A 27975-nucleotide genomic window follows, 5' to 3' on the forward strand; every position below is an offset into this window, starting at 1 on the left:
TAAATGTGAATATTCCTGCTGTACTATTGTTGTCAGTTAGATCAGTATTTCAAATTAACATGATTCCTTAGTCTACGGTGACATATTGGGTGAATTCATGATTACTTACCACACATTTCTTACATACAGCTCCTTTAAGGCTGAGACAGATGACAGCGATCAGCAGCAGCAGACTGAGTGGCAGGACGACCAGTCTGATGATACGACCTGTTGGATCTGATGGATCTGTTGGATCTGATGAGACACATTCAGTCATCACGTTAGATCACATGACATGAGAACAACAGCTTCATTAAATAAACCTCAACATGTTTGAGTCAGTTCTTAGAGAATAAGGTCGTCTGATCGTCTCTGTGTACTGACGATGTTGGACAGACACAACAGGTGGACAGAGTTAGTCTGAAAGGATGAATTGAAGCTTCTTGTCTCCTTCCAGCCTGTGTCTGGTTGAAATGTCTTTACAGGCAGTTTACCAAACATGATCCTGGTGAAGCTGAGTCATCCTGCTGACGTCTGACTCATCATGTAAAACCCAGTTTCTTACCATCATGGTGCTCATGTACCTTCACTGGATCCTCTCCTGTCGTGGACTTTTCACTACAGCAACATGGACGGATGAAGAGACAATGGGCCCCTGAGCACAGACAGGTGAAATGTTCAACTCACCTGAGACAGTGAGGGACAGTCGACGGCTCTCAGAGGAGAAGTTATGAGAGAAAACGTAGAGGTGATAAACACAGCTGTAGTTTCCTTGGTGGGCGGGCTCTGCAGCAGGAAACAGGAAGGAGGCGGAGTGATTGACAGCTGGCTGGGTGTAGTTGTCCGTTGTGTCTGAGGAGGTGAAGGTGAGCTGGAAGGAGCCTCCTGGGTACTGTGGCTGGATGGAGCAGCTGATGGTGAAGTTGGAGCCCATCAACACACCTGAATAACCCTGCTGCTGGGCCTGGGAGACCCCGTCCATGGAGGACACAGAGATGATTGGCTGGACCAGCAGGTCTGTAAACAGAGAGATGATTGGCTGAATGTTAACAGTCAGTTTCTAAAAGGATCTGATCCAGATGTTCACTGGAGAGATAACAAGACAAAATTGTTCTTAATTATTCTGTATTTTATCTATAAAGCATCAGTAAATGACAGCTCCTTTCTGTGGGGAATCATGAGGCATCAAACTGTCTGAACTTCCAGTGTAGTTGTTATTAAAGGAGCTGTGAGTGAGGACTGTGGCAGCTGCTGGGTTTGTCAGTGAACCACAGCAGGTTGGTTGAAGCTGCAGCCAACGTATCTGGCTGTTGTGGTAAATAATCCTTAGAATGGGTTTCTACTGGCTCCGATGTCCCATTCATCCTTTGGAGTGAGCAGCGCGTCAGACGCACAGCCAGAAAAGATCCAAAGAGCATCGTGGTACAATACAGCCCTGGCGTCAGGGGGTCAATTAGGGGGGCATTGGTTGTCAGAGGGGCAATGAGTTTTTTTTTCCTACTGAATTTTTTTGGGGGAGGAGTCATAATTAGTTTTGTGTGTCACATTCAGTTAACTGAAATCAGTAAAATTTAAAATACAAAAAAATATTTCATTATAATTTAATTAATTACGGCAGATACGTCTCGGCTTGTGTCACGTGACGCGTATGTACTGCTGCAAGTGACGCGTGGAAGTTTGTTTACAGTTTGAAAAAGTGCGTGCCCCTGAAAAGATGTAATGCCCCCCCTTTGATTTGGTTCTGCAGCCAGTGATGCTGCAGTCAGTCACAGTAACACTGCATCGCCTGCCATCCACCATCAAACTTAAAGGATGGACAAATTTATGATAATGTTGTTTTTAATGTTGTTGGGCGGCACGGTGGCACAGTGGTTAGCACTGTTGCCTCACAGCAAGAAGGTCCTGGGTTCGAATCCCGGGCCGCCCGGGGCCTTTCTGTGTGGAGTTTGCATGTGGGTTTCCTCCGGTTTCCCCCACCAAAAAAAACATGTCGGTTAGGTTAATCCTCCAGTCAGTGCCCCTGACCAAAGGCACTGGCTCACTGGTCCCCGCGGCTGCCCACTGCTCCTCAGGGGATGGGTTAAATGCAGAGAAAGAATTTCACTGTACTAGCTGTATATGTGACTAATAAAGTACCTTTTGTACATCTTCAGTTCAGTGGAGACGACCGACTGTCACTGTAGATGAACGGAAATATTACTCACTGATGGACTTACCTGAACAGGTGATCTCCATGGTGACGAAAACAGAATCTGATGATGGTGAACACTCCCTCAGGGTAGATCCAGACTCAACACAGTCAGTGTTGATCCTCCACACAGACCTCCATGAGGACTCCTTTCTTTCTCTAATTGAAACAGCAGAGCCACAGTCCAGATCTCTACAGGCTACAGATGCTGCCTTCAGGTCCCAGTTGTAGCTGCCCACTGGTCTCCACTCTCCTTGTTTCAGTTGCAGGTCACCTGCACAGCGACTGGCTCCTCCCACCAACCTGACAGGCTCTGAACACAGAGAAGAGAGTGAAGAGTAAAAGAAGTGAGTTTGATTAAAACAGAAATGAAGCAAATCCAAACTGTAGCTCCAAACAGAAATGAAGCAAATCCAAACTGTAGCTCCACTTGTACCTGAGCAGGTGAGTCCAACAGCTTTGCCAGGTGAGCAGCTGGTTCTACTTGAGCCTGAGCTTCTACAGTCCAGGAGAGCTGACTCATTTCCTCCACATTGGAACTCTTTGGTCCACATTGGAGCCTCCACTGCTCCATAGAGCGCCCCCTGGAGGACTGAAGGAGCCCCACAGCCAAGCTCCCTACAGACCACCTCTGCATCCTGCTGGTCAAAGTCATCTTCACACACTGAGGACCACCACTGGTCAGACTGGTTGGACTTGACCTCCAGTCTGCCTGAACACACACTGGTCCCATTCACCAGCCTGACAGAGTCTGCAGAGAGAGACACAACATTTAAACTTTGATCCTGACCTTTATTTACTGTCATATCAACTTTAAAGTCATCAGCATGTGTCCAGAAATGAGTTCCTTCGCTGCTCCCAACACAATCATTAAAGAAACTCACAGTCCAGCTCAACTGATTGTGGCAAGTGGAGGGTGGAAAAATGTACCAACAACGCCACCTGGGGAGTTTAGCCCCAGGAAATAGTTAGGTGTTTTTAAGAGAAACTGGTAAAGTACCTTTCTATTGTTACAGGTCTTCACAGGTTCGTTACCACGGGCAGAGACGTGTTTAGAAAAGTATAAAAATAGTTTATTTTGCAATTATCAATCATACACAATGTACTGTAAGTAATTAAGAAAACAACAAACCATCAAACCAAAGTAAATAAATGTTCATTACAAAAACAACAAAAAAGTAAATGATATCCATCAAACAAAATAAACACAAAATAAATATTTTCACAATAACAGGGATAATGAATAAACTAAACAAAATTCATAAGGCAACAACCAGGCCCTGACACCAGCTCCGCGAGGAGCTTATCAGTCACTCCGTCATAGCTCTGGAGAGCTGAGGAGTCGGAACAATTCCAATGAGCCAAAACAGCAGTGAGTCCCGGCGATTGTGGCTTTAAGAGTTTTTGGGCCTCACCAGCAGGGCGTTACGTAGCGGCGGGAGGAGTAATCACGTGGAGACAGAGCAACGACACCGAAAGGCTTCCAGCAGGGCAAACCAGCCCCGTGGCCCCAGCAATCCGCCACACTGTGCGCTTAAGGGAATAGCGTGCCTCTCCTGGCACCACGCCAAAGACACTCCACTGCCGATGCAGCCATGCGGCTTCACAAACAACAACCCCAGCTCCGTCACACCAGGCCACAGCCACCACTATGGACGAGCCGAACAGGAAGAGAGAGAGCGCGCCAGGTAGAACCAGACTCCTATATAGAGGTGCGTTCCCCGCCCATAAATCACTGCACCAGAAAGACACAGCGCCCCACTGTGAGGAGAAGTAAGCCGTGCTCCAGCCACATCACGATCTGGACTTCAACATCTTCACAGAAACAACTTTAACATCATCAGTTAAAGACACAAATTTTCCTCTGACTGCTGACCTACACAGTCCTCCTGGTCTGACAGGAATGTTTGACATTCAGTGTTTGTTTCTGAGGACATGGTTGCCTCTTGTCCCCTCACTGTGAGTGTTGTTTTACCAGCGTCACTGTGGTGAACAGTGGGAGCACCCACAGAGGTGTGAAGACTTCCTTCAGGACATAGTGTTCACCTCATCAGTGAGCTTACATGTATTCTGATCCTCCCCTGCTCAGGGGTTAGCTTCACCTGTACCTGCAAGGAGTCCATGATTGGGTGGGGGGGTTCTCCAATACAGACGGTGATGTAACATGTTGAGATATTAAATGTCTTGTTTTCAGACCTTCATTCACATACAAAAAGAACCTGTTACTGAACATCTCTGCCTCCGCAACAAAGGAAGGAAGACACTAAACCTGACTGTCACTGATGATGTCACTGATGGACTTACCTGAACAGGTGATCTCCACGGTGAAGTAAGAGGAACCTGATAATGAACACTCCCTCAGGGTAGATCCAGACTGAACACAGCCACTGTCGATCCTCCACACAGACCTCTTTGAGGACTCCACTCTTCCCCTTATTGAAACAACAGAGCCACAGTCCAGATCTCTACAGACTTCAGATGATGCCTTCAGGTTCCATTCGTCACTGTCCACTGGTCTCCACTCTCCTAGTTTCACCTGCAGTTCACCTGCACAGCGACTGGCTCCTCCCACCAACCTGATAGGCTCTGAACACAAAGAAGAGAGTGAAGAGTAAAAGAAGTGAGTTTGATTCAAACAGAAATGAAGCAAATCCAAACTGTAGCTCCACCTCTGTCTGAGCAGGTGAGTCCAACAGCTTTGCCAGGTGAGCAGCTGGTTCTAGTTGAGCCTGAGCTTCTACAGTCCAGGAGAGCTGACTCATGGCCTCCACACTGGAACTCTTTGGTCCACATTGGAGCCTCCACTGCTCCATAGAGCTCCCCCTGAAGGACTGAAGGAGCCCCACAGCCAAGCTCCCTACAGACCACCTCTGCATCCTGCTGGTCAAAGTCATCTTCACACACTGAGGACCACCACTGGTCAGACTGGTTGGACTTGACCTCCAGTCTGCCTGAACACACACTGGTCCCATTCACCAGCCTGACAGAGTCTGCAGAGAGAGACACAACATTTAAACTTTGATCAATGTTTAAATCACAAATAACCTCCTGATATTTTAAAATCTTTCTTGTGAGTATAAGGGAACATTTAAACTTGACAAAAATATTGATTTGAGTTCTATCGTGATATGTATCGATATCGACTGACATGAAAAAAAATGATCTTGACAGGATTTTTTCTCATATCTCCAAGCCCTAATGCAGAGGAATGATAGTGAGTGACAGTGAGCTGTCTGCAGACGCCACGGTGAACAAAGTGTGGCTGAGCAGCCCAACACTGTCATATGGTCAGATGCTGTGGGAGGAAGAAGACACAGTTCAACCCACTCACTGGCCCTCATTTATCAAACTTGCGTAGAATCTGGTGTCGATTCTGGTGTAAATATCAGCGTGCGCCAAGTGCCACATCTGATTTACTTAAAGTGTGTACGCTGCCGATTACGGTGTAGAAAACAATCATAATTCAAATGTCACGCCCCAATATACGTATTCCTGCTTTAGAGGCCTCGTCCTGTCCTTTTTACGACATGGAGACACGGAAGACGGCCAAGAAGAGGGACTTTACTGATATTACCACGGTCAACAGGGAGAGCACAGCAACATTAAATATCTGGAAATGAATAGAGTGATAGTTTATGTGATTGACACAAGCGTCACTGATGGATGGAAACTGCACACGCACCTGTCGCCGACCACGTTAGGAAACCCAGCGATCTCATGAAATGCTCCTGCAGATTACTAAACATAGCCTCAAGTGTTTGAGAAATAAGATTTATTGCCGTGAACGTGACTTTATAACTGTCGGCACTGATGACATGGTTCGGCTGAAGGAGGGATGTGAAACACCGGCCCGATCCCTGCTGACAGGTGACAAAAAAAAAAAAAAAACCTCCGCTGTGGAGATGAGCTGCACCTGGACAGGTATCACACCGGAGCGGCTTGCCTCCCTCCTCCACCGGGGCTCCGGTGTCCGGCAGAGAAAGAGACTCAGCAGCTGTTCATCACTCTGTTGCAGGATCACAGACGTTTCTGTCTGTGATCTAACAATACTGTAACAGGTCTGTCATTGACTGTTTCTGTTTAGCTGATTCATGAGCATCTGTCATATCGTGGTTTTTAATTCACCTCATTGCTCAAAATAAAAGTCGAGTTAAGTTTTCAACACAGACTTGATATCATTTTTTTAAATTTCACTAATAAAAACAACAACAACATGAGGTCCGCATCGCTGCATTAGTATGGTTAAATAATCATTCTGACACAGCAGCACTCGTTCCTGCATGTTCTACGCTGGTTCAAATGTGCGTACACCTGGTCAGAGCTGGCGTGAGATTTCTGCGTACCCTACGCTCAACGTTCAGATTGATAAATGCAGATTCTTGAGGTAGATTTGGCGTATACAGCCATTTTTTTTGGTGTATGCAAGTTTGATAAATGAGGGCCACTGTGAGTGTTGTTTTACCAGCGTCACTGTGGTGAACAGTGGGAGCACTCACAGAGGTGTGAAGACTTCCTTCAGGACATAGTGTTCACCTCATCAGTGAGTTTACATGTATTCTGATCCTCCCCTGCTCAGGGGTTAGCTTCACCTGTACCTGCAAGGAGCCCATGATTGGGTGGGGGGTTCTCTAATACAGACGATGATGTAACATGTTGAGATATTAAATGTCTTGTATTCAGACCTTCACTCACTTGAATACAAAAAGAACCTGTTACTGAACATTTCTGCCTCCGCAACAAAGTCAGGTAGACACTAAACCTGACTGTCACTGATGATGTCACTGATGGACTTACCTGAACAGGTGATCTCCACAGTGGAGGAAGAGGAATCTGAATATGAACACTCCCTCAGGGTAGATCCAGACTGAACACAGAAAATGTTGTTCCCCCACACAGACCTCTTTGAGGACTCCTTTCTTTCTCCTGTTGAAACTACAGAGCCACAGTCCAGATCTCTACAGGCTACAGATGCTGCCTTACGGTTCCAGTAGTCGCCGTCCACTGGTCTCCACTCTCCTTGTTTCAGCTGCAGTTCACCTGCACAGCGACTGGCTCCTCCCACCAACCTGACAGACTCTGAACACAGAGAAGAGAGTGAAGAGTAGAAGAAGTGAGTTTGATTCAAACAGAAATGAAGCAAATCCAAACTGTAGCTCCACTTGTACCTGAGCAGGTGAGTCCAACAGCTTTGCCAGGTGAGCAGCTGGTTCTAGTTGAGCCTGAGCTTCTACAGTCCAGGAGAGCTGACTCATGGCCTCCACACTGGAACTCTTTGGTCCACATTGGAGCCTCCACTGCTCCATAGAGCTCCCCCTGGAGGACTGAAGGAGCCCCACAGCCAAGCTCCCTACAGACCACCTCTGCATCCTGCTGGTCAAAGTCATCTTCACACACTGAGGACCACCACTGGTTAGACTGGTTGGACTTGACCTCCAGTCTGCCTGAACACACACTGGTCCCATTCACCAGCCTGACAGAGTCTGCAGAGAGAGACACAACATTTAAACTTTGATCCTGACCTTTATTTACTGTCAGATCAACTTTAAAGGTGTACAGAAAAGAAAATAGAATTTAAGCCCACTCTGGGTCATAAAATGAGTGTAATAACTCATCTTTCAGACGATGTAGGCCAAACTTTGTGCAAAATTCTATTTTTGAGTAAATCCGGGATGAACGGTGGCACAGTGGTTAGCACTGTTGCCTCACAGCAAGAAGGTCCTGGGTTCGAATCCCGGGCTGCCCAGGGCCTTTCTGTGTGGAGTTTGCATGTTCTCCCCGTGTCTGCGTGGGTTTCCTCCGGGTGCTCCGGTTTCCCCCACCACTAAAAACATGTCGGCTAGGTTAATCCTCCAGTCAGTGCCCCTGACCAAAGGCACTGGCTCATAATCTGGAGTTGGTCCCCGGGCGCTGCACCGCGGCTGCCCACTGCTCCTCAGGGATGGGTTAAATGCAGAGAAAGAATTTCACTGTACTAGCTGTATATGTGACTAATAAAGTACCTTTACCTTTACCTTTACCTTTGAAAGTGTGTTTTTTTTTTTCCGCATTGGATAATGCAGGCGCACAGATATATATATACACTGATATTGGATCCGTAATCCGTCATTCAAACGTCTGAGACACACACACACGGAGCTCGGTCTCGCCCCAAGCTTTGAATATCCCGCCCGCTCGATAACGACCAATCAAATTCGTTTTCCTTACTCGGGTAAACTCGTGTTGCAGCTCGTGACAACTCGGCGCGACAAACAGGACAAACGGCCATTTCTGTACACCTTTAAAGTCATCAGCATCCAGAAATATAAATAGATGTACACACACACACTCTGGAAGTGTCCTCTACTAAGAATTTTCATAGTCAAATCTGATTCATCAGATTTTGCCTTTAGTACACAAATCATCAAATCATGCTGTTTTTTTCCTCATTGATTTAGGACCTCATTTGCGTCTTGTTCTGCTCCAGAGAAATTAGCTAAATCAACCAAATAAACCAATTTAATTCTTCAGTTGGCATAATATAATAATAACAGGACATTCTTCATCTATCCAGGCTTGGTTGAACGACATGTATCAGTCAGTACATTTACATGCAGAGCTTAATCGAGCTATGCTCAAAATTCGATTTTGGCATCTAATCGGACTTCTGTCCGTGTCTCAATTTACATGCAACTGAGAAAATCGAATAACTGACGCGGTCCGTCCCCTCATGCGGCATCACTCGTTGTTTCAGCGGGTTAATACGCCCCCCTGTCCTGTTGACTCTTCTATCATCTCGTAAAAAACTGAATATAAACAACTTAGTAAGATTAATAATAAATTCTCAACTGCAGTTCCCGACCAGACGCGTCAGTCACGGCCGGATTCACGCTGAGAATAGGATACGGGATTCCTTTTTTCCTCCCTCTCTCTTTCTCTCGCGCCCTCTCTCTTTTTTTAAAATGAAACACTCTTGCTGGTCACGCTGTGTGAAATGCATTGATTTCTCAAATGCTTTTAATACTATCCAGCAACACATTTTAGTTAAGAAATTACTCGTTTGGAATATAAATAGCTGTACTGCCCAATGGGTTATGGACTACCTTACTTGTAGACCCCAGTTTGTGAAAATGGGTAACGAGGTATCTAAAACTATTTTAACAAACACAGGGGCACCACAAGGTACTGTTTTGTCTCCATTTTTATTTACTTTGTACACATCAGACTGTAGATCAAGCTTGTTGTCTGACTGTCATCTACAAAAAAATTTCTGATGACTCTGCACTTGTAGGTTACATCACTGGAGGCAAGCAAGAGAAATAGACAGCGTTGTCAAAGGGTGTGATGATAACCACCTTATTTTAAACTTAAACAAGACAAAAGAACTTGTAATTGATTTTAGAAGGGAAAAGACACCAGTCACTCCGGTAGTTATCAAGGATGTGGCTATCGAGGTTGTCCCCCACTACAAGTACCTTGGCATCCGTGTGGATAATAGGCTGGACTGGAAAGAGAACACCTGTGCTATTTTCACAAAGGCCCAGTCCAGGCTGTTTTTCCTCAGGAAGCTAAGATCATTTGATGTTAGTAGGCCACTGTTGAATGTGTTTTTTCGTTGTATTTTAGCTAGTGTGCTTTTTTATGCTGTTGTCTGCTGGGGGTGGGGGTTGAAGTCTCAGGACAGACACAGGATTAACAAAGTGATCAAAAAGGCAGGTTCTATCATTGGTTTGCCTCCTGACTCCTTAGAGGTGGTCATGGAGAAGAGGGTGGGGAGGAAACTCTGGTGCATTCTGCACAATAAGGACCACCCACTCTATGTTTTCTTCCATGAACTGAAGAGTTCTTTTAGCAACAGACTGGTGATGTCTCAGAAAGATTCAGGAGGTCTTTTGTACCTGGTGCAGTGAAGTTTTTTAATGAACATTGTTGTTGATTATTGTTGTTTTCTGTTGTGTGCTATGCTAAGTAATGCATTGCATTGCATTGCACTTATTGTACTGCCTGAGTTGTCAATGCTTGTCATGTTGTAGTATTGTGTGTTGGATGTTGTACGTACAGAGTGGCAATCAATTTCCCTTCAGAGGGATTAATAAAGTAAACCAACCAACCAACCAACCAATCGGTGTTGATGATGGGTTTTTCTCTTTACTTTGCCGGGTTCAGGCGGCTTCTCTGCTCCACTTTGCGCCATCTCTACTGCTGTGGTGCATGTGCACATGCATTGTCCAGCTTCAGTCCGACTAAGGTGTATACATGACGGAGAAAATCGAATTCCAATCGCATTATCTGGGTGTCTTAATTGGAGTTCTCCAACTCCGATTTCAGTCAGACTAAGGCGTTTACATGCACTTCAGTTGTCCAGTTATAGTTGGATTGAGGCAATAATTCGTTTTTTTTAAGTGTCATGTAAGCGTACTGACTGTCTCTCTTCTGGCGACAGTGTAGTGATGAGTATATGAGTTTGTGTTGTAAATTAATGAGTGTGTATGGTGAATGAAAACTTGTAAATCCCATCGTTGTGTGGGCACGATGTGTGCATCAGGGCTTGTATAGCCGTTCAGGGATCGTGTGTGTGTGTACAGAGAACCTGTCAGTTTTAAACTTGTTTATAAAACTTTCGGCTCTAATTCAATTTTCCCTCCATTGAAGGGAAACAACATGAATTGAGGGCGATGACTCCTTCCTGACCCAGGAGCTCCTCCCTCCCTCTGACCCATCCAGAACAGCACCAGAACCCTCTGGGTACCAGGACTTCTTCGTGGACAGATTAAGCAGAAGAGTCTATGTATCATGAAGTATTCGAAAAGAAAGAGATTCTATGTAAAATCAGATATTCAGCAGTAGTGAGTGTAACAGGGTTAGAAATTACCTTTGTTATGAATTTCTACAAAATTGATGTGCTCGTATGTGTATAGTTTTGGAGCCACCTGCTGGGTTAATGGTGTAACTGCGGGCTTAGTGTTCCTTTCGGCGCACCGTACATCCCTCCGCAAAGTGAAAAACTTCTGTGCTGGAGGTGACTCCACGGCAGCCACGGTGCTAGCGATATTTTCATATTTAATGTTTCTTGGGTGTTGTGGAAACTATCGGTGACATGTATTCTGACTGTAAGCACTTCTAGCATGTATGTGGAAAGTTGCAGACGATTCTGTGCAGAAATAGTAACTTTATGAGGAAGTGTTTCTGACGGCATATCAAGCTAATATGAGCTAACAGTTAGCCGGCTCGTCCCGTCATGATAATTTCCGTGGTTGATGTAAATAATAACTTACCTGTCCTGTGTTACACAGACGTGAACGCTCGCAGTTGCACTTTGATGACATCTCTGTCGCTGTGTTGTCTTTGTACCAGGTGGGCTCCATTGAATGTTGGTTTTATATATTGTTTAAAGAAAATAGCTCTCACAACTGTTATGTGTTTCCACTATATGATCACATGTTGTCTTTGCTTTGCATTGAAATGTATAGAAAAAAAAAAACATTTAAAAAAAAATTTTTTTAACCTTTTTTTATAAAAGAAAAAAAAGTGAAAAACTTCTGTGCTGGAGACGTGAACGCTCGCAGTTGCACTTTGATGACATCTCTGTCGCTGTGTTGTCTTTGTACCAGAATAAAAGAAAAGGGAGCCAGAGAGCCGTGAGAGCGAGTCCTGTGTGGCCGTGCCGTTCTTCCTCCACCGTAGACACCTCCACATGCACAGACAAACTAGACCGGTTACATGAGCACCTCCATATAGTCAGAATGGTACAATTTCTTTTTCATAACCATGTTGTGCCACATTGAATCATCATCATCACTGAATCTGAATCAAATCGACGAACTGTCGACGATTAAGGGTCTACCCTAATATACACTCTGTATATCTATAAAATGAAATATCTTCCAGATGAATGCCTGCCTGTATCCATGTAAAGTACTTGTTGATCAGCTGAACAGCATCAAAGTATGGAAGTTGATTTGTTGACTAAAGACGGTGTTGTAACATGTTGAGATATTAAATGTCTTGTTTTCAGACCTTCACTCATTTAAATACAAAAAGAACATGTTACTGAACATTTCTGCCTCCGCAACAAAGGAAGGAAGACACTAAACCTGACTGTCACTGATTATGTCACTGATGGACTTACCTGAACAGGTGATCTCCACGGTGAAGGAAGAGGAAACTGATGATGATGAACACTCCCTCAGGGTAGATCCAGACTCAACACAGTAAGTGTTGATCTTCCACACAGACCTCTCTGAGGAGTCCTTTCTTCTTCTTGTTGAAACAGCAGAGCCACAGTCCAGATCTCTACAGACTACAGATGCTGCCTTCAGGTTCCAGATGTAGTCGCTGTCCACTGGTCTCCACTCTCCTTGCTCCATCTGCAGTTCACCTGCACAGCGACTGGCTCCTCCCACCAACCTGACAGGCTCTGAACACAGAGAAAATAGTGAAAAGTAAAAGAAGTGAGTTTGATCAAAACAGAAATGAAGGAAATCCAAACTGTAGCTCCAGTTCTAAATAATATCTAAATATTTTATTAATTTATTTTGCTCCCTCTTGTGGTAGCATGAAGAATGACGCTGATATAAAAACATGAGAATAAAACCTTGATGTGCTGATGGAGCAAACCCTTCGATCTGCTGGAGATGTTAATAAAGTAAATGGAACTTCATTAGTGGTTGCTCCTCTTCCTACTCTCAAATTCACTCTATTATAGGACCTTCAGTAACCCTTGTAAACTAGCCTCAGTGAGATAGATCTACTTTTTGACTTTTTCATTCTATAAACTCATTGTAAATGTAAACAAGATGATCTGTGACCAGGAAGGTGAAGGACCATCGGCATAAGTGGGAACAGTGAAATCATGTAGTCATGCTCATTTCAGTGCTGAGACTGAGACTACGTTTACACGTGCCCGGCTATTTTCATAAACGGACATTTCACCCTCTCCATTTACAAAAAAAACTGCATGCACATCAGTCCGTTTTCAGAAAACTTTTCGTTTACACTAACCCATGTATATATGCCGTCAAGAGCCAAACCTGTAGATGGCAGTGTAGCGAGAAGCTCAAGCCCACGTTAGCCAATCAGAATCCCACACATGATCCCGCATAGCAACCTGATAGCAACAGCAACAGCAACAACAACAACGTCACTTGCCCTCCTTGTGTGTGAAGTTTTAATATTTTTTCATGCGAGAAAGTAACTGTTTAGATGCCAAATATACGGCCAGTTTATCCAAATGACGGCTGTTTAGAAGTTTGCTCCGATGTTTCTCGGAGAGGTGAAGCTTGAAGCTTTTTTTTTTCCGGAGAAGTGAAGCTCCACCTGTGAAGCAACGACCAGGACATCACAGAGACAGTGGCCGCTCTGCAATGCTGCTCGGTCGGCCAGCCTCAGCTCCCGGGGAACAAAACGGTCTCTAATTAACTTACCCGCAGGTTTTTAGAGGTTTACCACCGGCTGGTTAAATTATTTTTAGGAGATAAATGTTGGTCTCATTGATGAAATCTAACAATTGTGGAAGTAACATTAGTTTGTTTGAATGAAAAGTGAAGCTTCATGTGTGTGGACAGAAGAGCAGCGCAGCCTCGGGACTCTGTACAGAAATCACCCCATTTAACGTTACATCAATAATAAATGTTTTACAATGAACACATCAGTCTGCATTCAATTTATCATTATTATTATTTATTTATTTATGTAATATGGTTACGGTTAGACGTCAGGGTCTGACGTTGGCTACCCAAATCTCAGTTTTTCTCTGTTTACATGCAAACGTGCAAACAGAGTTTTCCAAAATCTCCACTCTGGCCGGAGTTTTTTAAAAGCATCGTTTTCAGGGGCGATTTCTCCGTTTGCATATAAACGGAGGGTGCAAACGATGGTTAATGTCTCCGTTTTTAAAAATAACCGGGTACGTATAAACGGGAGCATAGACACCACACTCATCCATCCACCAGCACCTTCATGTGTCCTCATCCTCTCTGTTTACCTGTGGAGTTGTGGCTTCCTTCAGCCCAGAGTCCTGAGGAGAAAACCAGAAAGGAAACATCAGTGAGATCTGTGAAGACAGCGACGTCACTAAGAAGCAGAAACAGTCGCACCATCATACAGGTGTAACAGTTGTAAATGTTCCTTTAAGAACGTAAGCGTGGCGGCGCCGGGACGTCATTGAGCGACGCGCCGCGTTGTTTTGTTTTCAGTTGAGAAGAAGGCTACCCGATGAGTGGACGCCATTAGCTGGTTTCTCCTTTTTCTTCTTCTTAACTCAGCTAACAGTGAGTAAAGTGAAACCGCTTCTTTGTCATGTATGATAGTATGAAGTGTTCGGCTCAATAAAAGGGCAAGAGTGAAGTCCCAAGTGAACTATTTTTGTGGACATTACTGTTTTTCCTGCTCACACGACCGACTCACTCACGAACTGTTACACAGGTCAGGAACAATGAAATGAATCCCCAACACATCCATCACAGCTCCACACTGAGCTCCATATCTGCTCTTTAGCTACCATGATGCTCAGGGTGATGGGAGTGTTTCTGTCTGTTTCTATTCGGTTGTTTTTATCAGTCCATCTTCTCCAGCTGGTTTGGATGAAAACCAGCTTGTAGCCCATTGTAGACGTTACTGCAGTAGTGACGAGGCATCGTTGTGTCACTAAAGGAGAATCTGCTCGTCTCAACTCAAATATTAAGTAAAACTGGATCAAATCAAATGTAAATGAGCCACGTTCCTCAGTGTACTCTCATGTCCAGTTTATTCTCCATTCTCTGTTTCCTCGTTCAAACAGGGGCCTGAAGGTTTCACATGTAACATGTTAAAACACTATAAATGTTCTGTTTGTAGAACATGATCAGTTTGTACATCTTAATAACATGAAGATATAAATCAGGGGAGTCAAACGTACAGCCCACGGGACACATCTTCATCAAATGTTAAAGGGATAGTTCAACAGTTTGGCAAATTGGCCCATGCCATAATCACTATAGTCTTAGGTCTGTTACCTTTAATTGTCGGTGCAAGCTATTTTTAGAACGGCGGAGCAGAGCCGTTAGCTGCTCAGAGCTACGCTACAGAGGCTCATGGGATTTCTTGGTTTCCCTCATCATACTCATCAAATACACAATCCAACAACTCCACAACGCTCTGGTGGACAAGTTGTAACCTGCACATTCACCACGCTATGAGATAATAACACAACATTACCAGACAGAGTTGTTTTAGAGGGAAATTCATGCAAAACCACTGCCTTCAGGGCAGCTTCCAGTTGGCAAGCAGTCTCTGCGTTTGCCTCAAAAACAACTCTTTCCTCTCTCAGCAGTCTGCTGAGACTCACTCCCCTGCCCTCACAGAAAACTCTGTGAGGGCAGGGGAATGAGTGAGCAACACTTTTCTCCCCCTGTCCCGCCCCGCCCCTGCCTCACAAAGTTGCAGCGGACAACAGGGCAAGTCCTGGGATGCAGAGCCGCAGACTCTCACACATTGGCCGCGACACAACAACAGCGGCTCGTTGTGTAGTGTAAATGCAGCACCGATATTCACTGCTAAAGTCTTGCTCTTGGCCCAGCTCAGCTCAACTTCTCACTGGGCCTGAAAATTAAAACCCAACACGGTCCGACCTGCGGATGATGAAGCCCAGACGCAACTCGGCCGGACTCATTAGTGCTACTCCCAGCGTGGGGCCCCCAGGAAACACTGGAGATAAAAACTAATGGACTAAGACTATTAAGACAGTAAAAGTTTAAGACTAAAACGGTAAGATAAGATATGAGATAAGATAGAAGGTATAAAAACCATAGAAAATAAAATAAACAAAATGAGCTGAAAACATGTAAAATAAGGATTAAAGGATAATTTCCGTTTTTTACAACCTGGACCTTATTTCTAGCATAAAATAAGATCATTTTACTCACCCAGATAACTTTGGTGTCATTTGGAGTTGTTTTGACGAAATTAGCCCCAGTGGAGCGGCGCGTATATCCGTATAATGCGAGAGCACGGGGCACGCAATGCAGCCTCTAAATAACACATTATCCGCCGCAAAACTCGTTCATTTCGCCAATATTTTGTTATGATACACTAGTGCTATTCCCCTCCGAGCCGGTGGTGGCATGTCATCAACATCCGGGGTTTCTAGGTTGACCTACTAACCTCTGATCTGGATGATGTCATCTCTGAGCGCCGCCCAGCTCATTCTGATAATAATCATTCAGCTTCGGCATTCAGGTCCATTTTTATCTCAACTAGCCGGAGCTTTAGTGAGTCCAGGTTGAGGAGAGGAAGCCTGTGGAAGCTGAACTTCATCCAGCTGCTCATTTTGTTCTGACAAGTCAGAAACACGCAGAAACGAACCGTAGCATTAGCCGTAGCAAGTTAGCCACGCCGGGCAGCGGTCGGAGATGACATCATCCAGATAAGAGGTTAGTCAACCTACAGGCGCCGGGTGTTGATAACATGCCACCACGGGCTCGGAGGGGAATAGCACTAGTGTATCATAACAAAATATTGGCGAAATGAACGAGTTTTGCGGCGGATAATGTGTTATTTAGAGGCTGCATTGCGTGCCCCGTGTTCTTGCATTATACAGATATACGCGCCGCTCCACTGGGGCTAATTTCGTCAAAACAACTCCAAATGACACCAAAGTTGTCTGGGTGAGTAAAATGATCTTATTTTATGCTAGAAATAAGGTCCAGGTTGTAAAAAACGGAAATTATCCTTTAAATATGATATGAGGCCTGATTCAAAGGAATAAAAATATAACAGAAATCAATTAAAAGCCTGACTAAAAAGGTGGGTCCTGAGCCTCCATTTAAGAGTCTTGGGTACTGTACACACACAAATGTCAGCAAATGACGTTTACAGATTGTTTGACACATTTACAAATGTGATTATGCACACACAGACATTGAGATACGCATTTTATATCAAAGTAACAATAATTCCTCCATACATGTCCCTCAGTCCTACCTGAGCTGCACAGCAGCAGCAGCAGCATCAGGTGATCCATGTCCATGTAGACGTCTGTCTTCGTCTCTATCTCCTCTCTGACTGCTGGACTCGTCCTCTGCTCCTCTGTTAACCTCAGGTTTTATCTCTTCATCATCTACGTGTGGTCTGTACATCCTATTTAACATGGCATGGCTTGTTATTTCCTGAGTGACAGTTTCACAGAAACACATATGCTGCTTTATCAGTACATCATCTCAACTCAATGTACTATATATGGTTCACCTGCTGCATGTAGAGTCACAGATCTCACCCTTTTATGAGGATTTTAACTGAAAGAAATCCAAATGTAAATGGACTAAAGTCTGTTTTTATCTACTTGGAAAAACCCAGAGAGACTGCCACACAACCAGTGCTGCTGCTGCATGGCTCCAACACAGAGAACAGCAGGTGTGTGTTGTTACGATGCCCTGTTGGTGACGAGTTGGTTAAACACCAGTCCTGACCTCATTTATGATCCTGAAATACTTTTATTTTAACTCCACATGAATAATAGTGACACTCAAACAACAGTAATATAAAACACATACATGCCCCCCCCCTTCCCCTCTCAGAGGTTCAGCTGAGGCCTGCTGCTGAACGACTGATATCAGATCTCTGTGGTTTCTGTCACTGTGACCGACCTGATAGCACCTGCTGCTCAAAAAACTTTCCACAGAAATGTTAAAGGGGACCTATTATGCTCCTTTTTGCACCAACTAAAATAGTTCCTGGGTGTCTTAAATACATGTCTGTGACGTGCTTCGGTCAAAATACCCCAAAGATCAAACATCACAGCATTTTCAAAAACAGGGCTCTGCAAAACGGTCTGTCTCAGTGGCCCCTCCCTTTAAATGCAAATCAACCACTCCCTCAGCATTGCGTTACCATGACGATGTCTACTACTAGTACCTATACTGATTTGGCCAAAATGTAGTATGCAAACAAAAGCTAAATCTGCAGTAAGGCAAATTGCCAGATCTCCAGTCTGCATCTGACCAGTCTACATTGTGTAATGAAATGTGCCCATGACCTATAGTCTCACCCTAACCAAAGATGGTATGGAGTAGTCTTTGCCATGTAGGCTACTGTAACCATGTAACATGTAATATAAAAATGCAAAAATAAATATATAAAATAAATTAAAAATATATGCAGAATGGTCAGTTCATTGTAAAACAGTTATTTATTGATGTAAATGTGGTGATTTGTGCACATAGACTACAGCAGCACTGCTCCTCTCCTCCTCCTTCTCACAGCTTCACTTTTCATTCAAACTAATTCAACTGCCACAAGATTTCATCAATGAGACCAACATTCTGCTAAATAGACTAACCACACGGCGGTAAACGTCTAAAAAACCCGCGGGTATGTTTATTAGCGATGGTTTTCTCTACCGCGATGGTTTTCTCTACCGCGATGAGCACGGACGTCTGCCCGGCCGAGGAGGCCTGCAGACGGGCTCTGCCTGTGTGAGGAGCCGCTGCAGCTCCAGAGCTCCGGTGCTCCGTCGGTCCAGCGTTACGTCGGTCCGGCGAACAACGTCGCCCCGGTGGTACGTCGCTCCTCACACAGGTACAGCTTCACTTACATGAAACGTCGGCGTAAACTTCTAAATAAAACTTAGTAAAGTGACGCTACAGCGCTAAAACATGCAGGGAAGAAGCAGGAAGTAGTCCGCTTCGCTCTCCGCTGTGACACCAGGCACAACAGAGCAGCATGGGAGGAGGCGGGGCCAGCTGGAGCAGAGACCTCGGCATGACCATGTAGGGGAGTCCGGCACGCATCGACGTAGACGCGAGCTCATGTAAAAAAAAACTCAGCGCAACCGAGTGTAACAGGTGTGCAGAGAAATCCCAATTATCTAGCAGGGTTTACCTCCAAATGCATTAACCTCAGGATATGACACTTCCACGGCCTCTAGAACCATTATCCAACATTTTAAACATATATAAAAGTCTGAAAAGCTGGAAAAGCATAATAGGTCCCCTTTAAATGTTTCTTTTTAGTCGAAATTTCAATTTTGGGTGAACTATCCCTTTAAGAACCCCCCTCCTATGTCTATCATTACCTGAAAGTGTCTGAGTTTTGAAGGACTGAAACCATTATTTTAATATTTATTCAACTCACGAGGATTTGGAGGAACACACAGGGAGAAACTCAGGACATGGCATGGGGTAGAAAAGCAGACGATCAGGTCAAGTTAAACACATCGGAGTAATCACGAGGGAGCGAACACAGGAAGACGAGACCTGAACTTCAAAATAAAACAGGAACTAGAGACAGACCGTGACAGAAGGGAGCATACAGGAAGACAGACACTAACTACAAAATAAAACAAGAAATCAAGACACAGACCATGACGGCATAAGTAGTGAGCAACAACAGCAGCAACAGGAGGAATCACTCGCTCAGCTTGATTTCACTGACTATTTGAACTTGTTTCCAGATGTTGAGTTTATTGTGACTTTGCTGTTGTAAAAAATTGCTTCTGTTCCTACTGTAGAAATTCACAGCATCAGTCACAGTAGTAATTTCTTGATTTTGTCACATTTTAGATGTGTTCTGGATGAACTAAGCTCGGGAAAAGGAGATTAGCAGGAGGAGCATTAGCATGACAGCTATAGACCTCCACCCCACACAACACACACACACACACACACACACAGTACAGGATGTGGCATAGAAATATATTCAAGTGTTCCACAAAATAAATTGTTAGGCCTAATGATCCAGTATAACAATGAATAAAACCCTTAGGCCTACACTACAACACAAAATAAGATAAATCTCACCATATGAAATAAAATGTGCTGTGTTTTCTCAGTGCGGGGGGCAGAGACCTCTCTACTGCAGATATGATAGTAAATGGCCATTTGTAGCCTGAACTATCCCTTTAAGTTAAATCACAAACTGTATGTGTTACTGTCCCTTTAATTCAGCTGGCAGTTGTTAGGTGTTGTTTTCAGTGTGAAAAAACTGAGAGGAGTAGTCATCTTACCTTGGTACCGATCTCTGCGCATCCCCCTCGGCCGATGCACGGTGTGTGCAGATGCTGAAGAGGAAAAACTGGAATTTAAATGATGAAATGAAGTTAGAAGTCAGGAAATTGACTGATAAGTTGAACATGGATGTAGAAGAGACGATGGACGAGCTGCGACTTCAAGTAGGACGGCGTGGAAATGTTGAGAGCTGTGAACAACTGATTTCCCGGTGAGTAGCTAACGATCAATATGCTAACTCACTAGCAAAGTGCTACACACTGTTAAAAACTTAAAGATGAGCCACATTTTAGATGTGTAGTCTGAACTTCTAGTTTGGACTTGCACTCCCATTATTATTATTTATTTATTTTTGTTATGCAAGCCATGTTGATGTGTATCTTGGAGAAAATACCATATTAGCCTTAGCATCATGACTCGGGAGGTTGGGAAATTGGTCTAGTTGCTAATATAGGTCTTGGGCTACATTAGCTATGCTACGTCAACAAATCATTGAGTTCAGCATGTTGATTGCAGTCCTGTAGGCGTGTAGGCTTTTTCTACAGACTAAACAGTAACTGTAATGATTTATTTTGTTATTAAGGCCTGAAAAAAAATTCAGTACATAGGCTACTGCGCTTTTGTTATGTTGAGCCCCTACCCCTTTATAATCATGTGCATGTCCCTGGATGCTATATACAATTTTCTCAGTCGCTTTAGTACATTTCTTGAATCATCCTCGACATTTGCAAAACGGTAAGTGAATTGAACGAATTTCACGGCAGATAATGTGTTATTTTGAGGCTGCATTCCGCTGTAGACTCGCAAAATACGGATATACGCAGCTCTCGGCTGGATCTAATTTCATCGGAAGGACTCGTGATGACACCAAAGTTATCTGGGTGAGTAAATTATCATATTTTATGCTAGAAATGGTCCAGATTGCAAAAAACTAAAATTTCTCTTTAAAGAAATTTAAAGAAAAATAATAAATAATTCTTATCATGTTATGAAGACATGAAATATGTTTTATTACTTTATTGAGCTTGTACATAAGCTGTAGCCGCATGACTTTGACTTGACAAATGCAGTCATATTTACACTCATATTTCATCACTTTATCATCATATTGTGGCCAGATGCAGTGCTTTGCTTCTTTATATTCCTTGTTTATTTATTAATGTAAAGTTCTTCTAGCCCTTCACCAACAGGTCCAAATCATGGAGAGTAGAGGACACAAAAGAGCCACACAAACAAGCTTTAGTGGAGAGACTATGGAGGGTATCATAGGAAATGTACTGAGAGGTGAGCGGTCGACCTTCCCATTTATAGTTGTGCTATATGTTTATTAGGGCTTTAAAATAATTAACTAATTAATCGCACAATTTCTTATATGAAATATGTTCCATCTACATGCTAGTTCGATTTCTGTGTATCTGATTGGGTACTGACACCATCCTAGCAAAAGGAGAGTCTATGGTGAAAAGATGGATAAGGACGGACTGTCAGTACCCGATCGGTTTATCGGATTTTTACACTTTACATCAAGCACGTTGCGTTGAATTTCCCTCTGTAAATTAAATTGAATGTAGACTGATCAGTTCATTGTAAAACATTTATTTATTGATTTAAATGTGGTGATTTCTGTACATACAAAGCCCCGAGGCAGCGCTGCTCTTCTGTCCAGTTCACACATGAAGCTTCACTTTACATTCAAACAACAACAACTAAACAAACATTCAACAACTAATCAATGAAACCAATATTTATCTGCTGAAAAGAATTTAACCAGCCAGCGGTAAACCTCTAAAGACCTGCGGGTAAATTAATCGGCTCTTTTTCTCCCCCCGGATGACGACGCAGGTTGAACCGGTCTATCACCTCAGGAGAACGGCTGCTTCCACAGATGGAGCTTCACTTCACTGAAAACGTCGGAGCAATTGTCCAAACAGGCGTAATTTCTAACCACTTATTGGGGATCTAAACGACTACTTTCTCACATTAAAAAATATTAAAACTTAAGTGACACATTAACAGCGATACAGCAGGAACTAAAACAGCTTTTAGCTGCTTTAATGCTATAAGCACATTGGTTTTCCTGCACACGTGACCAAAGGTTATGGGTCAGCCACCACAGGAAATAAACAAAACGGCAATAATTGCGTTAATTATATAACGTGTTAAATGTTTACAATTAATTGCCAAAATGAACGAAATGCATTAACTTTGACAGCACTAATGTTTATATTTTTATGTACTGTATATTTTTAGATAGAGAAGCATGAAGGAACTGAGCAGCTGTAAGTAATTGCTAAATACAACTATTTACATTCAGGAATGGTCAGGAATCATCGGGTAACTTGTGTGTGACAGACGGTTCACACAGATTTCCTCTCTGCTCTGCTTCAGATTCACAAAGTCCCAACAGTCCTGAAGATGATGATCCAAAATCCAAGTGTTTGCTCTTCACTCATCTTTGGATGAGATTAATTGATGAGGAAAAAATGATTCAGGGTTCCTACAGCTTAAGCCAAGTTAAATTTAAGACTTTTCAAGACTTTTTTAAAGCCACTTGAAATGAAATTTAAGACTGACTTCACAATAAACACAAATGCAGAAAAAAGGAAAAAAAAACACAACATCTATTACATAGGGACAATTTTACCCACTTTCCTATGTGATCCAAGGTAAAGTGACTGCTACATGAACATTGGATTATGTCTCTTTCCAGCTCCTTTCAAAATAAATGCATAAAAAGTCTGAAAAAAAAAAACACTGACTCGGGAGCTGGTGGCAGTGAGAAATTTAGCCTTGACGGCCGCCACTAACTTCTCTATGTTGGAATGTTACCAATTATTTTGAGATTTGAGACTAATTACAACCATAAAATACCACTTATCATGTGTTAACATTTTTAAGACTTTTGAAAAATTGATTTAAGACATTTTAATGCCAATTAAGGCCTTGTTTTTAGATTAATGAATTCAATGCCTTTTAAGACTTTTTAAGGATCCGTAAGAACCCTGTGATTAATAACTTTGCCTTTGAAAGCATCATCACTGTACTTTCAGTCTCTAAACCAATAAATCAGTGTTGTTTCTCCAAGAGATACTGTGCTGCAAAAACCTGTTGATCACATGAGACTGAGAGGAGAGATGAAACCACAGATGATTTCCTCCTGCAGGATCTCAGTGAAACTCTAAAGGGAACATCTGAGGGACGATGCTGGATCGTTGACTGAGCTGATGGACAGGTGTGTGGCAGCCGACGAGTCTGGATGTTAGACAAGTTCCTCCTCTGCAGCAGCCTGGACTCCTTCTTCGTCAGCTGGCCCTCCATCAGCTGTGGAAACACCCAGGTTCAAAGACTGCAGCTCTATGGCCTCCTGTTGGACTGGACTCTGCCCCCTGGTGGCCTGGAGAGATGTGGCAGCACACAGACATGAGACTTCAGTTCAACATACAGGAGCTGAGAGCTTCATGTCAGACAGAGCTCAGGTCAACAAAGGTGAGTCTGGCACCTTAACTCATTGGCTGCCATTGACGTCTATAGACGTCAATCTAATTACAACCGTTCACTGCCATTGACGTCGATAGACGTCAATTGCGTTTTTCAACGGGAAGGGCTGGAGGACGGTCTGGCGGAGCTTGTCCATCAATATCAGGCTTGTAAACTAGTGTAATGACGTGTAGGTGCCCTGTAGGCCCTGTAGGGGGCAGCAGTGCCCTCTTTGGATGAGAGATCAGCATTGATTATGAGAAGAAGAAGCGAGATGACAAGAGATATGCTAAAGAAACTTATGCACGGAGCCTATGTGTTCCGCACGTCGGCACATTATGTACCGTGTGTGTCGCGGTAGTTCGGAGAGGAAGAGGGTCGCGATCGTGAGAAAATGACGGAGATCATTGAAAAAGACACCGACGCTGGACACTGGCGATCAAACCGGGCCGAGTGGTGAGAATCAGCAGCTGACGGTGTCACCACAGACCAGAGCCCAGCTCAACTGACGGCTCGGTGGACGTGACCCGAGCGATTCCGTCCGGATCAACCAGGAGCAGCAGAGACTCGTCCCCACGCTCCAGAAAGACATGAAGGTAATAATATAATACATCAATGGTAAAAATAATAAAATAAACTAACTTGCTAGCGAGCTAACTTTTACTGCTTAGAGAAGGGCGGATCGCTTTGATCGGAAATGTTAAAAAAAAAAAAAAACTCCACATCACACTTGACTACATCTATAAGAGATGTATTTTTATGGTAATTCTATATATTTCTATAATTTACAGGTGGTGGATCGAGCAGTGGTCGACCATGGGGCAGAGGTCATGTGACAGCTACAAACGTACAAAAAAGTTAATGCATTTTTACTGATATTTGTAAATAAATTATTATTTTGCCATCAAAAGTCCTTTCTCAGTGTTGTTTTTGTTGTTTTATAGAAGGAGAACACTGTTCAGATGTGTGAGGTGTCACTAAAGCAAAAAATATCAACGTCAAAGTCACTGTTCTGCTTGACATGTTTCTTTCCACAAAAAGCTTGTTTTCTCAGTGTTTTGGTCAAAAACTGCTGTTTTTGGCGAAACCAGCCTACGTTCTACTGCTGTTTACAAAAGAACGGAAAAAGGTAGAAACAAACTTTTTTTTTCCTATTGAACAAAGAGAGTCTACTCTTTCTCTTGGTAGTTTCGGTGTTTATATAGTCATAGAACACAATGTTCTGTGGGTCTTATAAGATCGTTCAAAATGCTCTAAAACGGCTGGCAGTATGGGCGTCTCTTTTCTGAAAATGGCTGGCAGCCAATGAGTTAAAGGAGTTGGACGTAAGACTATTAATCTCCCAGTCGTAGCTGCAGCTCAGTGGAAGCACGATTTTCGTTTTTAAATGTGAATATTCCTGCTGTACTATTGTTGTCAGTTAGATCAGTATTTCAATTTAACATGATTCCTTAGTCTCCGGTGACATATTGGGTGAATTCATGATTACTTACCATACATTTCTTACATACAGCTCCTTTAAGGCTGAGACAGATGACAGCGATCAGCAGCAGCAGACCGAGTGGCAGGACGACCAGTCTGATGATATAACCTGTTGGATCTGATGGATCTGTTGGATCTGATGAGACACATTCAGTCATCACGTTAGATCGCATGACATGAGTACAACAGCTTCATTAAACAAACCTCAACATGTTTGAGTCAGTTCTTAGAGAATAAGGTCGTCTGATCGTCTCTGTGCACTGACGGTGTTGGACAGACACAACAGGTGGACAGAGTTAGTCTGAAAGGAAGAACTGAAGCTTCTTGTCTCCTTCCAGCCTGTGTCTGGTTGAAATGTCTCAGGTGAGTGTTAATCACCGTCTTTACAGGCAGTTTACCAAACATGATCCTGGTGAAGCTGAGTCATCCTGCTGACGTCTGACTCATCACGTAAAACCCAGTTTCTTACCATATGGTGCTCATGTACCTTCACTGGATCCTCTCCTGTCGTGGACTTTTCACTACAGCAACATGGACGGATGAAGAGACAATGGGCCCCTGAGCACAGACAGGTGAAATGTTCAACTCACCTGAGACAGTGAGGGACAGTCGACGGCTCTCAGAGGAGAAGGTATGAGAGAAAACGTAGAGGTGATAAACACAGCTGTAGTTTCCTTGGTGGGCGGGCTCTGCAGCAGGAAACAGGAAGGAGGCGGAGTGATTGACAGCTGGCTGGGTGTAGTTGTCCGTTGTGTTGGAGGAGGTGAAGGTGAGCTGGAAGGAGCCTCCTGGGTACTGTGGCTGGATGGAGCAGCTGATGGTGAAGTTGGAGCCCATCAACACGCCTGAATAACCCTGCTGCTGGGCCTGGGAGACCCCGTACACGGAGGAAAAAGAGATGATTGGCTGGACCAGCAGGTCTGTAAACAGAGAGATGATTGGCTGAATGTTAACAGTCAGTTTCTAAAAAGATCTGATCCACATGTTACTGTAACTGGAGAGATAACAATACAAAATTGTTCTTAATTATTCTGTATTTTATCTATAAAGCATCAGTAAATGACAGCTCCTTTCTGTGGGGAATCATGAGGCATCAAATTGGCTGAACTTCCAATGTAGTTGTTATTAAAGGAGCTGTGAGTGAGGACTGTGGCAGCTGCTGGGTTTGTCAGTGAACCACAGCAGGTTGGTTGAAGCTGCAGCCAACGTATCTGGCTGTTGTGGTAAATAATCCTCAGAATGGGTTTCTCCTGGCTCCGATGTCCCATTCATCCTTTGGAGTGAGCAGCGTGTCAGACGCACAGCCAGAAAAGATCCAAAGAGCATCGTGGTTCACTGATGATTAGGATTTATTGTCAGACATGAAAAGCACAACATGAAAGTAATATGATGTTTGTGGTGGTGAGTTCATGTGTCTGTTCAATCCAGTGATGCTGCAGTCAGTGATCACCTGCCGTCTAGCCAGGCTAGCGCCGCCTACTGGTTCCGGCAAATTTCATTTGCCTCAACAATGTAGTCAGGACACTAGCAATGCGTTTCGGTTTGCTCCGTCCGCCAGAGCGGACGGACCAATCAGCGTACAGACGGGTAAGTGAAGGCGATGACGTTGAACTCAAGCGCTCAAGATGAACCTATGAGCTTAACCGGTGTATAGCACACGTGACCACAGCAACCGCCTCCCGGAAGCAAACGAATCCCTATGGCTCAGGTTCAGACGCTTTTTGAAATGTAATGAAATAAGCGGCTGATGCATCAGGCTACCTGCCGTCCACCATCAAACTTAAAAGATGGACACATTTATGATAATGTTGTTGTGCATCTTCAGTTCAGTGGAGACGACTGACTGTCACTGTAGATGAACAGAAATATTACTCACTGATGGACTTACCTGAACAGGTGATCTCCACGGTGAAGGAAGAGGAACCTGATAATAATGAACACTCCCTCAGGGTAGATCCAGACTGAACACAGTAAGTGTCGATCCTCCACACAGACCTCTCTGAGGACTCCTCTCTTCCTCTTGTTGAAACAGCAGAGCCACAGTCCAGATCTCTACAGGCTACAGATGCTGCCTTCAGGGTCCAGTAGTTACTGTCCACTGGTCTCCACTCTCCTTGTTTCACCTGCAGTTGACCTGCACAGCGACTGGCTCCTCCCACCAACCTGACAGGCTCTGAACACAGAGAAGAGAGTGAAGAGTAAAAGAAGTGAGTTTGATTCAAACAGAAATGAAGCAAATCCAAACTGTAGCTCCACTTGTACCTGAGCAGGTGAGTCCAACAGCTTTGCCAGGTGAGCAGCTGGTTCTAGTTGAGCCTGAACTTCTACAGTCCAGGAGAGCTGACTCGTTGCCTCCACACTGGAACTCTTTGGTCCACATTGGAGCCTCCACTGCTCCATAGAGCGCCCCCTGGAGGACTGAAGGAGCCCCACAGCCAAGCTCCCTACAGACCACCTCTGCATCCTGCTGGTCAAAGTCATCTTCACACACTGAGGACCACCACTGGTCAGACTGGTTGGACTTGACCTCCAGTCTGCCTGAACACAGACTGGTCCCATTCACCAGCCTGACAGAGTCTGCAGAGAGAGACACAACATTTAAACTTTGATCCTGACCTTTATTTACTGTCATATCAACTTTAAAGTCATCAGCATTAAAGAAACTCACAGTCCAGCTGTTGAGTCAAAGATTTAAGTCAACCAACGGTCTGGACTTCAACATCTTCACAGAAAGAACTTTAAAGTCAAGCGACCTTGTTAGTCCACTTTAACCTACAGGAGTTACTTAACTCATTGAGTGCCAACCACGTAATTTCTCGTTTTTCGTTCCCATGCGTTGAGTGCCAAAAACGAGATTTCTTGTTTTTTGCTTTTTTTTTTAAAGTATGAAACTAG

At 43.9% G+C, this 27975-nt stretch overlaps 2 protein-coding genes across 2 annotated transcripts; both read right to left on the reverse strand.

Moving 5' to 3' along the window:
* LOC146967119 (scavenger receptor cysteine-rich type 1 protein M130-like) lies at positions 1-27712 on the reverse strand. Its single transcript, XM_085762176.1, has 10 exons — positions 27343-27712; positions 12273-12560; positions 7333-7647; positions 6962-7243; positions 4837-5157; positions 4472-4753; positions 2598-2918; positions 2196-2480; positions 667-996; positions 1-225 (listed from the first exon to the last, which is right to left on the reverse strand). The coding sequence occupies exons 1-10, from the start codon at positions 27710-27712 to the stop codon at positions 68-70; spliced, it is 2952 nt and encodes a 983-aa protein (XP_085618302.1). The 3' UTR covers positions 1-67.
* Positions 23133-26348, reverse strand: LOC146967120 (uncharacterized). The gene is made up of 4 exons (XM_085762138.1): positions 26288-26348; positions 25671-26000; positions 25092-25216; positions 23133-23515 (listed from the first exon to the last, which is right to left on the reverse strand). The coding sequence occupies exons 1-4, from the start codon at positions 26346-26348 to the stop codon at positions 23381-23383; spliced, it is 651 nt and encodes a 216-aa protein (XP_085618264.1). The 3' UTR covers positions 23133-23380.
* Positions 27713-27975: the final 263 nt, after the last annotated feature.

The sequence above is a fragment of the Trachurus japonicus genome, chromosome 19 (genome assembly GCF_045865225.1).
Source record: "Trachurus japonicus isolate A0001 chromosome 19, Traja_1.0".
Classification (NCBI taxonomy): domain Eukaryota; kingdom Metazoa; phylum Chordata; class Actinopteri; order Carangiformes; family Carangidae; genus Trachurus; species Trachurus japonicus.